At 42.4% G+C, this 16615-nt stretch overlaps 1 protein-coding gene across 1 annotated transcript in view; it reads left to right on the top strand.

Moving 5' to 3' along the window:
* Positions 1-4957: 4957 nt before the first annotated feature.
* Positions 4958-16615, top strand: part of polrmt (polymerase (RNA) mitochondrial (DNA directed)) — a 42544-nt gene continuing 30886 nt past the window's right edge. The window contains exons 1-6 of the mRNA XM_080032414.1: positions 4958-5122; positions 5547-5645; positions 5750-6603; positions 7081-7214; positions 12439-12625; positions 14908-15057. Of these exons, the coding sequence (XP_079888540.1) occupies positions 4981-5122; positions 5547-5645; positions 5750-6603; positions 7081-7214; positions 12439-12625; positions 14908-15057 (1566 nt within the window). The 5' untranslated portion in view covers positions 4958-4980. The remainder of the gene's footprint in view (positions 5123-5546; positions 5646-5749; positions 6604-7080; positions 7215-12438; positions 12626-14907; positions 15058-16615) is intronic.

Here is a 16615-nt window from a genome sequence, read left to right as displayed (position 1 = left end):
AGCTCATCTACAGCTTACAATTATGACAGGGCAAGTCTCTGCATAACTTTCTATTTCATAGATCAGAAGCAGACACAAGTAATCTTTTGCTTCTCTGTGAGACTGTACTTAGGAACAGTGGTGATTTGAACTAAATCGACACATAAAAGATCCTAGATTTTTAAAATATTCGTATTTGCTAATTAGCACTAGACATGAACTGCAGCTGAGGCTGATGGGAATGTCGGTGATTGTTCAGGTATTTGGTCATAATCCAAAAGTATTGGTCAAATTAGACATGATGGCACTGTAGGAAATACATCTGATAAGGTTAAGGGGAACATAAGGGTGTGTACCAAATTTCATGTTAATCCATCGAATAGTTGTTGATATTTTTAACACAAAATAAATATATATGAGCGAAAATTGGATCATTGCGGTACAGAAAAATAAGGTGTTGTTATCATGTTGTGATTTGGGGACCATGCATGCTTGAGATCGAAAAACTTCCACAGCAACAATCCCATCCCTCAAGACTTGTCGTTGGCATGTCTTATAAGATCCTTCATCTTGCTTGCTGAAATTTAAAGTGATCTCTTTCCATCAACAACAACAACAACAACATGCCTGATGCCTCCCCGCCAAAGAGGGGTTATATTGGAGTCGAGTTGAGATGACATTGGTTGAGCCGTGCTGTGTGGGTGTGCCCTGAGCTGAGAACACCACTCTGTGAGCCAGGCACCCAAGGAGGATGTTCTCAAGTGGAGGAACCTAATCTTTCCCAGCAGGATTCCAAGCGGCTCTGTAAGTGTATGAATAGAGATAATATCTCTATAATGAGGCCTGTTTTGTACCATCAAAGTCTTCAAAAGGGTCTGAAACTCGACCTCCCTCCTAGCACTGACAATCTCTCAGTAATAGCTCCCCATTATTAATTGTTTTGCCTGCCTGCTAAGACCTTGTCTCTTTCTCCCTCTTGCTTTTTGCAGTCATGCCTTAGCTGTTCACCCATGACCCAGGGCTTTAACGTGTACGGGAATTCTGCCTGTTTGTAACTTAGTGGTACACAGGTGTTATGTTTCCCTTTTAAAAATGAAAGTGTTCCCAGATACACAACAATCTACTTTCTCTTTATCGTAGATGCTTAGCTGCAAGGAGTTACAATGCACACATAAGGAATTTATCTCACACATATTATTCATGGGAAGTAAATACTTGTGATTTTGGCTATTATGCAATTTGTCCTTTCAGCGTGTCCAACACTGCCTGAGTTGCTGGGTCAGACCCAACACAGGTGTGCTTGATATCTTTGAGCTGTCTGCTGTGGTTGGCTGACAAACATCAGGACGTGGTTAAAGGAACTGACCAGACCACCCCAACTCTGCCCGGCCGAGGACATGGCCCTTTGCATATCCTGCTTTGTGACCATTGTCTATTGTCATTGGGATTATGATAAATGGGTCGTCTTCTATCTGATGCAGTGAGGAGTATAGGAGAGATCCAGTTTCCCAGTTCTTCACAGGATAGCAAGCCGAGATCCAACCAACTGATAAGTGTTTGACGAAAAAAAAAGTGACTTGACTTGGTGATTAAACATCTGTGCGCTGCTAATCTGATGTATCAGATGCATAAAGCAGATGACATGGATAGAGTAAGTGGCGAGGGTGGAAAAAGCATGTTAACAAACGTTGCTGACTCGGCATTTCTTCACTCTCCTAATACGTGGCTTTGACTGATTGTTGTCTGAAGCATTCATCATTCTTTCAAATTATTCTATTAAGATGCACTGTACGTAGCAGCGAGACACATCTTAAGACATTTTAAGTGACTCACTAATTGAATCCATCTTAAAATGCATGTGTTGGGAAACTCGGTAAGACCTTTGTGAGTCACAGCAGTCCAGTAAAGGCCTGTGCATAAAGATTGAAGGATCATTCCGGTGTCTGTCTATCTGTAATGGACAGTAATGGCCATAAAGTGTGTTGGTTGAGCAATATTTCGTAATTATTGATGGTATCAGTATTCTGGGAGTTTACAGTAAACTGTAATAATATCTTAGCTTGGGTCCAAAAGTGTCATTTGAAAAGTGTTTCAAATTCAGCTCTATATAACTTCTCAGATGTCACAGATTTTCCTTAAAGGGATAGTTCAGTCTTTTTGAAGTGGGGTTGTATGGGGTACTAAGTGTGTTACGTTATGGAGATGGCAACCAGTGCAGTCACTATAAGGAGTTTGGGGGAGACATCCTGGAGCAGTAGTCAGCCTTGTACTGTTGCAGAGGGGGCAGGAAGAAAAACTTTTCTCTAGACCGTCAGACAGCCAATATTTTGGTTTTCTTGTGTCTCTTGAATAATCAGAAGTAGCTCTGAGCAGCTGATTGGCGAAGTGATACAAAAATAAGCGGCAGTCTGTGGGGAAAAAATTATGTTTAATTGACCAGATATTTAGGTTTTAGGTAAGCATTTATATGGAGAAAAAAAGTTTCTCTTCTGGCCCCCGATCTGCAACAGTACAAGGCTTCTGCTACAGCGACGTCTCCTCCAAACTCCTTATAGTTACTGCACTGATCGCCATCATCATAAGGTAACACACTAACTATGCCTATAAGTACCCCATACAACCCCACTTCAAAAATACTGAACTGTCCCTTTAAGGAGCAGTTTTCCCCACATGGTGACAGGTCACTAATTCCAAGTAAGTGGTGCACAGTGCACACACACTCTCACACACACACACACACACACCACACACTACACAAGTCTCAAATGCACACACAAACACATGCCAAAGGCATTTACCAACACAAACATCTCACAGAGAAGTATCTCCATCAAACGCAGCCCTCTCTCCATCTGTTAAACAAATAGGGAGCCCCTACAAAGGTGTGCAAAAGAATCCTCATGATCAAAGTGTACGAGAATGGCAGCCTTGTCCCGGCCTGGCCATTATCAGGCCCCATGAATGCCTGTCTTCTCCTCTTTTGTTGGGCGAGGCATTGACAGTCACTCACCCGGCAATGACTGTCACACCAGCGCAAAGAGCCAGCCGCCGACAGGGGCCAACCACATCAAACGAGGCTGTCAAGGGGCCCCGCTCGTGAACCGTAGCAACAAACACCTCCTGATCCTCACCTACAGCTCAGCAGCAGACACCCACCGCTGTGCTCTCAGCTACTGCCTCCACTGAGAAAAGATGTACTGCCTGGACCCCCCTACCCCCCACCCCCCCTCTCGCTCTCTCTGTCAAGTAGTGCTTGTGTTAACCTCCAGTCTGCCGAGACACAAAGGGCTGCTAAAGTGTTTAAGAATGCTTTATGGATGCATGACAAGGAGAGGCTGACACTGCTGGGGGTCAGAAAGTATACAGGATGTGAATGAGATACATTTAGTTTTACGATCAATTGGGACTAGAGTCACACTTGATTTGACCTGTGTGATGTTTGAACTTCGAGAGTTGAGTGGAAGGAGACAGTCATAAGGCTGTGACAGACACTCTGATCAAGCCAGCATGAGTGCAGGTTGCATGCGTATGTTTCCAATTACATAAATGGATATTATTATATGATTGTTTTTGTTCTGACTGATTTCCATAATATGTGTGTAAAAGTAAATTCTTGACATTTGTTAAGACAACCTGCACACACACACTCCCCTTTGTTTTTGTGGCCATTTTAATTTTTATATTGTACATTTATACTTTATTTGAACTGTATCTTTTATGGTAATGGTGTTGTGCTATGTTGCATATCTAATATGTGCGACACAGGAAATATTAACAGGATGTACATTTGAGTGCTGGACTTTAAACCAGTTTTTAGTACACCAGTAGGCCTACACATGAGCATGGGCATAAAATGTCTCTTACTAGGATTTTTTTTTTAAACTCGATGTGAATACAAGTGTAGAAAAGATACAAAACATATTGCCTGTATCATTGTAAGACACGTTTTTTTAACGTGGTCTCTGGTTTGACCTCTAGTCCTACTTTGATTGCCTGTGTTGAGACTGCCACCTGTAGGCCAACAGTACTTTGCTGTCCATTTCAAACTGCTGTGATGTAGCCTATACATTTCAGTGTAGCCTCTGAGAAGACTTTAAGGAAAAGAGAAATAGTTCATAAAAATATTAGCAATGAACCAGAGAAAACACATTAATGAGTCAATCTAACATTAGTGTGAGGGATTACTAAAACGTGCTGTTGTGTGATTACTGACAGGCCTTAGGTCTGAGTCCACTCTATTATTTGCAGGAGGAGCAGCACAGGCAAACTAATCTCTGGCTGCGGACATGAAACATTAACTTTTATTTGAAGCAATAAACATGTACTATTTATTTTTAAATATAAAATAGATTTGATAACTGAGTCTTGATTCTGATCCCGACTAACTGTAACAGGCTCTTTTAGTAGCCTATAACCTGAGCTTGAGTGATACCTAACTTGTTTAATGTAACTGTGCGATTGTCAATCAGCACATTATGAGTTGATCAACTTCTGTCCAATGAGGATGCAAGACCAACTGCTAGTAGCTGATTATAGCTCAATTTTACTGTAAAGCTTAACTTTGCTCCTTGAAATCCACAACCTAACACCTAAACATGTTTATCCAACTGAAGCTGTAGCCTACATACGTTGCATGGCTTAATGTAGGCTATGTGGAGTGGACACCTCGATTTTAAACTCACAATAGTGCATAAATTAAATAGGCTAGTTGAACAAGTGAATCCAAAACCATTGGACTTACCAGTAGAAGTAAGCAAAGTAGCATATCATAATCTATTTCTTTTTGACAATGTAGTAGCCTATAATTCTAACACAATAAAATAGGCTTACCTTTGCAGTCAGAAGGTCAAATTGGCACACACAAAGCCACGCTCGATTTATCTGCGATCTTTTAACCACGCCTTACTATACTGTGACGACGATGGCTCCCTCGCGGCCAGTTTGGTCTCGTTTAAGATGGCTGCCTAGTGCTGGAGAGTAACGCGGTTATTACATGTCAACATGTCACTGCTCAGAGTATGTGCCTTCGCCAAGTGTCTGAGTCGTCGCAGTTTGTTTGAGAAGTGTGCTGTCCGGCCGTCTCTTGCGGACTGCTGTCAGCTGTGCGTGTCGAGAAGGAGCGGTGCAGTCAGACGAATATCAGGTGAGACATCAGGCGCAGCACAGAAACAGTGTGTGGGGGACAAGTGTGAAGTGCAAATGCGGTATACATGTTTCCTTAACAAAGGCTATGCCGAACAGTTGTTGTGATGCATGAGGAGCTGGGGTTGGCCTTTAGGCCTACAATGGTTTAGTAAAGTGATTTGTTATTGGGTCCAACTTGAGGAGGTTTTGTTTATGGACAAGCAGCCTAATTGACCGTGAACGTCTCAGTGCTCCCTTTGTAATTGTAGTAGTAGTACTGATATTGTTATTGACACATTTCACCTCCATGGCACCGTGCTCCATTGTAAGACATATTTGGTCATGGAGGCATATCTATCTCCAATCTCTAATCATATGCATGTGTGTGTGTGTGTGTGTGTGTGTGTGTGTGTGTGTGTGTGTGCGTGCACGTGTTTTTTCAGAGACACCCTTGCAGCTTCAAAGAAGAAATGTCTCATTTAGAATCCCAAAGACAGAAGACACAAAGAAGCGTGTACTGGAACAGTCTACGCTGTTAGACGGTACGCTATTCTGAATGACAGCTTGCCCTGCTGACACTTTTCTAACCCCCCAAATTCCCTTTACTGCTGTTTTAAATGCCTTTTTCCTCCTTTCTCTCCCTCAGTGCTTGAGGCCAGGATCCACCAGCTCCAGTCTGATGGCGTTGTAGAACACTCAAAGGTGCAATTTGTCAAAGCCCCCTCCAGAGGGGCTTCATCCGGTAAGGCTACCAAAAGCGCGCCTCACCAGAAAACTGACATTCCCAAATCGGCCGCCAAAGGAGGGTCTAAATCTCAGCCCAGCCGCTGGATGGAAAAATTAACTCAGGAGAACAAAAACAAACTCAAGAAACAGCAGCACCTTCAGCAGAAAATACAGAAGAAGGACAAACCCGCCGCCAAAGGCAAAGGCGGCAAAAGTAGCTCGCTGCTGCCCGGCACGTCACGGAAAACCATATCAACGGCGGCTCAAAAGACCGCGCCCCTGATCAAAACGAGCAGAGGTCACACCAACTTGGCCGATGAGATTCGCGCCGCCGCGTCTCCCTCCACGGTTACAGCAGCAGGGACAGGGACAGGAGCCCTGCCACGGAAAGTATCTAAAGGGAAGCAGAAGAAGGACCCTACAAGTCTGGTGCCCTCCGGCGAAGGGGGCCAGCAACAACAGCAGGAGACAGTTACGGATGCCCAGATCAGGGCCAAAGAGCTGGCCGAGGTGGAGGAGCTGGAGAGGAGGCTCAGTCAACAGGTGAGCCAGTGGACGTCCTCCAGTAACCCCGAGCGCCTGCAGGAGAACAGCGAGGCGGCGGCGTGCGGGGACATCCAGCTCAGCATCCACTGTTACCTGGAGGCCTGTGTGTTCGCCGGCAACGTGGACAGGGCACACCGCTTCCTGCTCAGCCAGCACAGGGTCATGAGTCGGAGGAAACACCTGAACACAGGCGTCTACAACATCATGATGAGGGTGTGGGCCAAGAAGGTGAGTTCATATATTAAAGTTTTAAAAAGCTGTGCATCATGTGTGGGGTTTTTTTTTGTTGGGGGAGGGGGAGGGGGGGGCTTTTTAGACCAAATATGAGAATGTAACTTGAGTGTTCAAGGTTAAATTTTTCTAGATTTGACTGTTTCCACTTCAAGAGTGCTTCAATACTTTCATGCATGGTTTAGGGTTACAGCTTTTGTGTGGTAGTAACACGTGAATATGATAATACGTACTGTATATATGATCCGCTGAATCGAGATATATGGTAGAAACTTGACATTCTTTCTATTGCACTTCATGAGTTAACCACACCACTCGAGTAAAGTCAAATCTTTGGTCGGTCTTTTTGTTGACTCTTTTTCTCAGTGTCAACATTCATTTCTGGACTAAACATTGCCATGGCATAAAGGCAAATGTTTAATGCCCCCCCCCCACCCCCCACCCTCCTCCCTATGTGTAACTCTCTGTTTGTAGGACACATTGAGCCAGATTGGTCGCATGTTTATTCTGTTAGAGGAGGCTGGTCTGACGCCAAATCTGGGATCCTACTGCGCTGCCTTGGAGTGTATGGGCCGCAATCCCAACTGCTCCCCAAGGATCGTCTCACGGTATGCACACACACACACACACACACACACACACACACACACACACACACACACACACACACACACACACACACACACACACCACCTAAGCAATTTAAACCGTTAACGCAATTGTTCTTCATCATTTGATATCTTACAAGAGGGATATTAAGACAGAGGCATGGGGATTTCAGTTTTAAAGGAGGGCAGCAACAATACAGAGACTTACCAGCAGGGGTCATGCTAGGGTCATGGTTTACAATTTGACACAGCCTTTTCTGAGTTCTGGCATGTACTATTATTTTACTATTGTAGCCAGGATTGTTTTAGGATATCTGGTTTTCTGTGAACTATACCCTGATTATTTTGAAAGCATCAACTGCCTTTTGCTTATTGTAATGTAACAAGCAGCTATCTGTTTTCATTTTCATGCTAAATCAGTTAACTTTAGTTGGAACCTCACTATGATCTCCCTTGGGATGATCCCGGTTTCCCTTTGGCTTTACTGCTGTGCCCCGGACATTTGTAAAAAAAAAAAACGTTAAGTATTCAATTGTTAACAGTTTTTTTTCTGTATCGAGTGTAAAATATGGGGTGCATTTTTTTCAGTGCCAAACAGTATCAGTGTTCAGCGTCTCTTGTTCCACCTCGTACCTTGTTTGATGCCGCTTTCCCTAATCACTGATATTGTTTCCATGGCAACCCTGCATTGCCCTGTTGATTCTGTTATCCTTTGTTGTTAAAGTTTCTGTAATAGAGACAGTGCAGAACGCGTCATAATCGGAGGCCACGCCCATCGTGGGGAACACAATTCACAGCGCTCCTTTCACTTTGTATTGAATGACACAGTATTCTGCAAACAAACTTAATAATAACGTAATAAGACATGCCTTTCACAAATACAAGTTACTTTCCTTAAAGCCACAACTCTTGTCTGTCTATACGAGCTGTTTTTGTGAAAAATTATTGAGTAATTTTCAATATCGAGACAAAACTCTTTATATAACTAATGTATGCTGTATGCTAGGCTAATGTTAGCCTCCTGCTGTAGGCTACCCTCACGTATACTCCATCCTCGCCAGGTCGGACGGGAAAAAAACACCTCAATATTGAAAATTACTCAATATTTTTTCACAAAAACAGCTCGTATGGACAGACAAGAGTCGTGGCTTTAAAGAAAGTAAATACATTTTGTTAAATGGATGTTTGAATAAGTTTTAATTAAGTTTGTTTGCAGAAGACAGGTCTCCTTCAATACAAAGTGAATGGAACGCTGTTCAATGTTTTCCCCCACGATGGGCGTGGCCTATTTGATGCACTGTCTCTATGATCATTGTCGCTATTCATAAGGCACTACTTTAAATTATTTTGGAGGTGGCAGCATGTTGGCACAGTGTCTCGTTTTAGCTCAGATCAATTCAAATTAAGACTTCAGAAACACTGCTGGCCCCCAATGTGATATGCTTCAGGTCCTTTTGTTCAGACAACCTAGTGAGTATTTACGCCTTTTTCCATCATGTACAATATTGACAGCTAGTAGCCTAGTTGTGTCTTTGCATTAACTGGGTCATCCTGACAAATCACTGTTGAGTATTATTCATTGACTGTTGTGTTACTGATTGTGTGTCAGCTCCACGCTTAGATTTATTACATGATATACAGCCACCCCCTACTGGGCACAGTTCTACCAGACAACACACTTACAGTGTGGGTCCGTGTTTGATTGCAGCCAATACAATCAGCTGGCCTGCTACTCAAGCAGCGGCAGGGCTCCTATTGACATTTTCTTTTTTTAACTGAGGGGCCTAACATAAGGCTGCAGTTATTATAGCGGGAAAGAACAACATGATGGCACAGTGGGTGTTTGTTCCATCTACACTAATGCATGTTGATGTATACGTAGACCCCTTCTGAACACGCACTTTTTCCCTGATTAAAAGATACATTTATTTAATTTTATTATGAAATATCAATATCTGCATCGCCCTCAGAAACCCAGTACTGGTTTAGGCTTTAATATAATTTTCATTAACTTGACTTGATGCATTGTCAGCCAGTTGTGAAAAAAATATCACTTGTTGTGTCAAGACAGTATGATGCACAATTTTTCAGGTGGAAATTATTATTTGAGTTTTATTAGTTGAAAAGAACAGAAGCCTGAATGCATCATATGTTTTGGTGTTTTTTGACATAAACACCCCCAGTCGGATAGGCAGGGCAGGTTCAGCCTGCAGCGCAACCGCCAGTCTCCTGAAGGTCTGACCTTCAGAGATGATGTCTTTTTGAAGAACGGGCACCTTGTGAAGCAATGTGGGCACTGATAGTTTCTTTTCAAATCACACTATGGGACACAGCCCCTCCTGCAACATGATTTTGCAATGAAATGATGGAACATTATCAATCCCCCTGTGTCACTGTTGGCGTTATTAGTTTTTTTAGAGGTCACCTATTATACAAAAGGCACTTTTAATGGGTTTTCAACATGAATATGTGTCCTCGCTGTGACTAGAGGCTCCAAAAGTTAGATCCTGCCAGTGGGAATCAAACCGGGCAGTTGGATTCAAGGCCAATCAGAGCAGACTGTCTCGGGCTTAATGAGACAGGTTCAAAAACATACCTTTTTAGAGAGACGCTAAAAAGATGAGATTTGACAATGGTGCTGTGAGATATTTTTTTGGACACTAGACCATGACCACTGTTTCTAGTAGAAACCCAAATTATAATTTTGAACTTGAAAATTAACATAATATGTGACCTTTAAAGCTTCGTCGCCCTCGGTCACATCGAGCACTGCTGCTCAAACCACACACACACACACACACACACACACACACACACACACACACACACACACACACACTAAGGTACACAAGTATTTTCCTCTGAGGCCCCAGGGACATCAGCCTATACAGAGCGGTCCAATAGCGGGACAGGTGGCTGGGCAGCAGGGTGGCTGGTGGTAGGTATCTGGTTGTTGGCCCATCGATCACTGTAAGCTGATGCCTACTTGACATTGATGTTCTGCAGTGGTGCACTTCATTTCAGTCTCTCTCTCTCTTTTCTCTGAACCTGTCTCACTATCATTATTGTCTCTGTTGCTCCATTAGTTTCTTGCTATTGCGTGTCATTTTCATAACACTGTACTGTCCCAGTGTCACTCTTGCCTCCTAAAGTCACACATATACACACACACACATACTCGCACGCACACACACACTGATTCACAAACACACTTATCCCATTTAAGTTTTCCTTTTTAGTCAGTGCTGTGTCCTCCAGAACTCTTTGCTCCCTTGGGCGCAGCAGAGCAGTCACCGGGCCGATTATGCTCTATCATCCAACCCCTCTGCTCTCTCTTTTGTTCCTCTGGACCACACTGCCAGCACCCAGTCTAATCCTCTCTTTGTTCAGGGCTCTCTCATTTACTCGGACCAAAATTGCACATTGCATCACAAAAAACTCAGTGGCACGAGTGACACTACAAAAAGATTTGACCTTTTTGGGTCGCCGAAAATATTTCAGAACATGCACGTCATAACTTAAAACTGAAGACGTGTGACAGAATTTTCTAATACAATGTTTTCCTTATTGGATTGAATCATTCCGTGCCGTACACTGCACACTTAATTACATTACAGTCGGATAAAGTCGCTGAGCCAATGTTTCCCCTTAGATGCTAATTAGCATGCTGCTATTTATAATTGTCTTGCTGAAAAGGTGTGCAGAGCGAAGCAGAGGTCTCTCTCACCCTCTCTCACAGGGTTTCCTCATTTATGTCTCCTTGCTTAGTCATGTTGTTCTGTTGTTAGCCTCTAGAGGGCAGTGCAACCAAACATGGCCCTAAGGCGACACTATCTTTGTTGGGCAGTGGCTTCATACCTCAAAGTGTGCATGTCATTAACTGGGCTTCACCCCTGAAGACATGGTACATCTGTAATCACGCATACAAAAAATACTGCATCGTGTTAACTAGGTTATACACATATTGTACCATAGCTGGATGACATTCACACATCCAGTTAAGTGGACATGCAATGGTCTAGTGTGTGAAATACATTTATACAGTACATATGCTAATTATATGTTTTTTTCCTTTTTCTTTTTGTTGCCAGACTCTGTATTTGTATAATTTATAGTACATCTTTATTGTGTCCGTGCCTGCCTTTAATGTTAGGCTTTTGGTAATCACATTGGCCCAATTTATGAAACGGAACAATATCAATTTACAGATTAGTAACATTGTATAGCAAAATTCATGAATAATTTACACAAACAAAATATATCTAATTTTAACTTGAGTCCCGACTAATCACAGAAGACTAAAGATCCAACATGCTAAAAGTATGAGTTCACAGGCCATTTTAGGTACCATCTATCAAATTGAGTTATGGAATAATCATACCATTACACCTCTCATTTGTATTCCGGGGCCTGGTCGGCCATTGGCAGTATCTGCATTCTGCAGTCCACTCATGGAGACTGTGCTCTCTCAGGGAGATCTCTGGGAGATTCTATTCAAATAAACAGTTCAATGATGTCGTCGGTGCTGATCTGCCCATGGATCAAATTCATGCTTTGAGTCCGACAGAAAGGCCTGTCAATGCAAATACTCAGATTGATATTCTGCAGCTGTCAAAGAGGGAAGGGGGAGACATTTACAACGATCCCACAGACAGGGGCGTTTTTGTTTAAAGCTGAATTGATCGGAGGCCCAGCAATTTATATGATTATCTTAGTCCCATTCCCACATCAGCAGGCAAGTTAGAAGGTTCTGAACTCTGAACCTTTTATCAGACTCCAAAGGCTGTTCCATCATAATAACCATAATCTCCCACATAAATTAAAATCCCCTCCTCCTTGTGTCATCTGATGTGCTAGTTTTCCGGCTAGCTTTCTGAATGCTAAATCTGAACAAACACTGAACTAACCTAAAGTGTACAGTATGTAAGTCTGTTAATCTGTTTTTGGCAAGATGTTTTAATGAACATTTGGTGGACTGATAGCATAGCATGGGGGTTAGAAAGTTATATGTAATAGTTGTTATATATAGTTGAAATCATTTTGGCCCCTAAAGAAGTTGATGTCCACAAAGTGTTGCATGACAAAGGAGAATACTTTTTGTAACCAGTTTTACCCTCAAAATACGTTGATTTTGATTTTGTTTTTCAGTCAATAAGTACGATTTTAAAAGCCAAAAATATAAGAGCCTGGAAAAAACACCGACTGTATGTTTCTATATATCCAGGTGCCTGAGCAAGATGGAGGAGGATGGCCTGTCTATGGACAATTTGTTCAAAAAGTGTGTGTTCCGGCAAGATGAGAGAGACATGGTGCTAAAGGCCATACGCATCGTCCAACCTGACTATCAGCCCAGCCTTAACCCCACCACAAGCCAGTGCTCCTCATCGCTGGTTCAGGACTTCTACATACAGGTATCACAGTACAATAACATTGAGCTAATATTATTCATTTATCACTGTATCTGGAAATGTATTTATATTTTTAGATTTAGATTTTAAAGTTTTTATCGGCTTTAAATTGTAACTGCTGAATTGTAATATTTGTGTAAATTGGAGTGAGGTGAAAATCCACTGGACCTGGCAGTAATCCCTGTGGTTTTTCAATGTTGACTTTTGAAGTTTAATATTGTTTATACAAAGCCTAGGCTCCTTTTTAACGGATCTGTAAACGGGTCTGTCTGTGTATGTATGTTAACAGAAGGGGGCCCACTGTAGCTAGCAACATGCCCGGTTTACAGAGTCTAGGCTGTTTATAAGAGGCATACTAAGCGATCTCCAGCGAATGATTGGCCAATGTTTGTTTATGTTTTTTTTTTTAAATCCACGACGTTCTGGCCACGGGTAGTATGAACATTAACAGCTGCAGGTTCTGAGTCAGGCTTTTTAGATTAGCCGTTAGCAGAGCTGAGGCTGTGAAACATACACATTTTTCAGCGTGCCGTGTACACACGACGGACGGGTAGTGCTTGGTGAGTAGATAGTAGCTGATTTTGACAGAAAAGTGTTTTACAATTGCTAAGTATGCCTTAAACACTGGGGTTTTCTTCAGTGTGCAAACAGTACGGACCTTGAGTAGATATTCACTGACTCCACCTTAAAATGATTTTAAAGATAAATGAAGTGGATCCAATAGTGGCTTCTAAAAATAGAATCAGAAAAAACATGGGTATTTATATTAAAGAGCGATAGTGTTTGACTCTTATTACAGATTAGACTTATTTTTCCCACGGCTGAGTCTTGTGTATGTTTTGAGAGAGTCAAATCACCCGTGAGCTGGGAAAGCTGGAGGCTCCAGCGTGACTACGAAGGATTTGATTGTCACCCCTTCACAGCCAGACAGGCACTGGCCTATTTATAGTGAGCCAGCTCTGCTTTCTAATGGCTCCTCGGCTTTCCTCACCTCTCCTCCTCTTTATTTTCCACCTCGCTTCCCCTCCTGATACTCACATGATTCATTAACAGCTTATTTTTTTGGTACAATTTCAGTATTTTTAGCCCCAGTCCTTGCACCATGCTCACTTTGAGTCTCCATCTGAGTGACATACAGTATATTGGGTCTACTTTATTTTGATTGTCAGCTTGTGTGAGTGATGATAGCAGTCCATGTATTTATTTTTATCTCACTGTGTATGTGAGGCAGGTCAAATGTGACTGCTCCATGGCTACTACCAGCAGGTTGGTTATCTGACTATGACTCTTTGGCCGATTGATTTGATGAATGAAAGGCTGTCCACATGATGACTGTACCCACCAGATATCAGAGGATCAGACTGGGTGGCCTCTGGAGGATTTTGAATGGGTTTGAGCAGCAGACATGCATTCCAATGAGAATAGTGTTTGTTGGTGCCAGATGGCATTTTGATTGGGTTGATGCTGGTAAAAAATGCAGTTTGATCTAGATTTATTATATGCGTGTTCTGTGTTCCTATTTGATTGAATATTTAATTTTGCCGTAAACTGGTAATACAAATAGTACTTTGTAGACTTCTCGGTCGCCTGAGTGAATCTTGTTAATCAATCGCATGAATGCTTTATGGGCTTGACACAGTAGAGACTTGGTAGAAAAAACACTATTTTAGGTTTGGAAATTTGGATTCCATCACTTTAACAAAGTGTTCAAGGTTAAATCACCCAGCAACACTCCAACAGTGCACAGTCCTTTCTAAAGATATTTTTGCTCATTTTTTCACCAGCTATATCTATTGATTTCCCCTCGGTCTACTGATAATGAGGTGCTTGCTTTTTTGCTCATTTGTTGTCTGAAGTTGTAACATTGTACAAGAGAGCAATTTATGTGCCACAATATCTTAAGCTTGGCGCTGGCTGTTATCCACGCTTCATGATTTACAGTCTATCTTGTCTGCTTGTCTCTGGGATCATACATGTACATGTTCTAAATGCTGTGCTGCATCCAATTGTGCCTAGAAACTTACTACAATACAGATCATGAACCCTTTTCATGTTGATTTATAGTCGCAAATGACTGAAAAAGTAGTTTGTTTACTTGACCTGGGCCTGGCTAGAACATTGTTACTTTCATTTGAATGTTTTGCCGTTTTCTTACTAGCATCTCCCAGCCATCAAAGGGCAACATTTGGCTAGGTTCGATATTAAGGCTGGGTCTGTCTATCAGCCGTCATCTTATCATGTCCGATTGTCCGTCTTTTCTTTTTTCTTCTGTGTTTGTGTTTCAGAGGGCAGACCACCAGTATCCCAAATTGGACTTCAGTGAGGAGGAGCTTCAGGAGCGTTTCAAACATCAGCTGGCCATGGAACAGGCCTGCACCGTCACCATCAACTCTGTGGAGGCTGCAAAGCCCGTCACTGAAAACATGGCCAAAATGGTGAGCAAAACACACCTGTTGCGTCTCTTCATCTTCTTCATCAGACCCGGGGAAATAATTGCTAAACTGTATCTGCTAAAGTGTTGTTACTTATGCGATGTTTTGAAGAAGAATAAAGCCCACCAAATTTCTATAAACCTTGTTGCTTCCTGTTGGAGGGAGAGGGGGGCATTGCTTTATTTGGGCTTGAAAAACATTTTCTCGTTTTTTGTGCTTTAATTTTGTATAAACTCCAAAAAATTAAATCCTGCATAATCCAATGTAAAATGCAGACTGTAGAGGGAACATATTTTCTGACAACACAATTTACATAGTAGTGATGGTGTATTGACCTTTAAAAATACTTGATATATTCCTAACTGTCAGTACCCTATGACTATGAGTAGAGTTTCTGTTTTACTCTGATAGGACTTTTGATATGACATGCATTGAGGGCCCGACAGGTTAGAGGACGATACAATATATTCCTGTCGTGAGCCTTTCTTTTTCCAACTCTGGCATTTACAGTGCAGCCTGGCTCGTCTGCCTCTGCAGATGGGCTTGGTGGGAAGCGAGCCGGTCGGATAGTCCCTGGTGGTCAGGGAGCCTTTACAGACAGGCAGGGCAGAATAGTAATGTATTGTAATGGAGGTCTCTGGAGAGTGTGCACCAGAGTCACCTCTCCATCCACCATGCAGACCACGTTGTCTCTGCTTCAGTCAGACTGGGGAAAACTCTCTCCAACTGAAGAGTGAACATTTAAAGGACCATTTAGGGCTGTACAATATGACCAAAATCTCATATCCCGTTATAGGTCGTTTTATATAATGATAAGGATATACATACAGTATATCACAACATGGCATGCGTGAAGCATATCATTTGTGACACTACAAAAAAAAACTTTATTTCCGAAAACAAAATAAAGATTGTGTTCCCTACGACAGATACAATGTATATAGCCTATCGTCATATCGCTCAGCCCTAGGACCACTGATGATTTAGTGATAAAATGATCAAATCCCAAACTGCAAACCTCTCAAAACAAGGAAGCAGATTATTATTATTTTTTTTTTTGGACATTTTAAATTGTATTTTAAAGAGGACCTATTATACTACTTTTCTGGTCTTAATTTCTTGTTTTACACTGCTATAGAGCAACCTGACACGAATCACATCACAAAAAACTATGTAGATTTTCGGGAAGCTCTTTCTCTTATTTTGGCGATCCAGCACGTCCTGTCAACACTTGAGTGTGTGTGCTTCGGCAATCTCCGCTACCCCCCCTCCCCCCCTCCTGCAAACCCCACTCCGTTGTGATTGGTTACCTTCCTTCCGGAACACTTTCAGTGGCGGGAAGCGCGAGCATGGACCTATAAGGGCGCGAGGCAGACGCGAACAGGGAAGTGACAGCATTACCATACATGGAAACATCCGCGTGGTCACGTCACAAATTTTTATGCGACGTCACAAATTATGAAAGGGTAGACCGCTTTGAAGACGTGACTTCTCGACTGGCTAGAATAGTGTTTAGTGCTCTGCACAGACACCCCAGACGGTCAGCAGGGAATACGTCGAA

This window comes from Ammodytes marinus, assembly GCF_949987685.1.
Source record: "Ammodytes marinus genome assembly, chromosome: 8".
In the NCBI taxonomy this organism is placed as follows: Eukaryota; Metazoa; Chordata; class Actinopteri; order Uranoscopiformes; family Ammodytidae; genus Ammodytes; species Ammodytes marinus.
The sequence above is the reverse complement of the archived record's forward strand: the minus strand, read 5'-3'. Positions and strand labels throughout refer to the sequence as shown.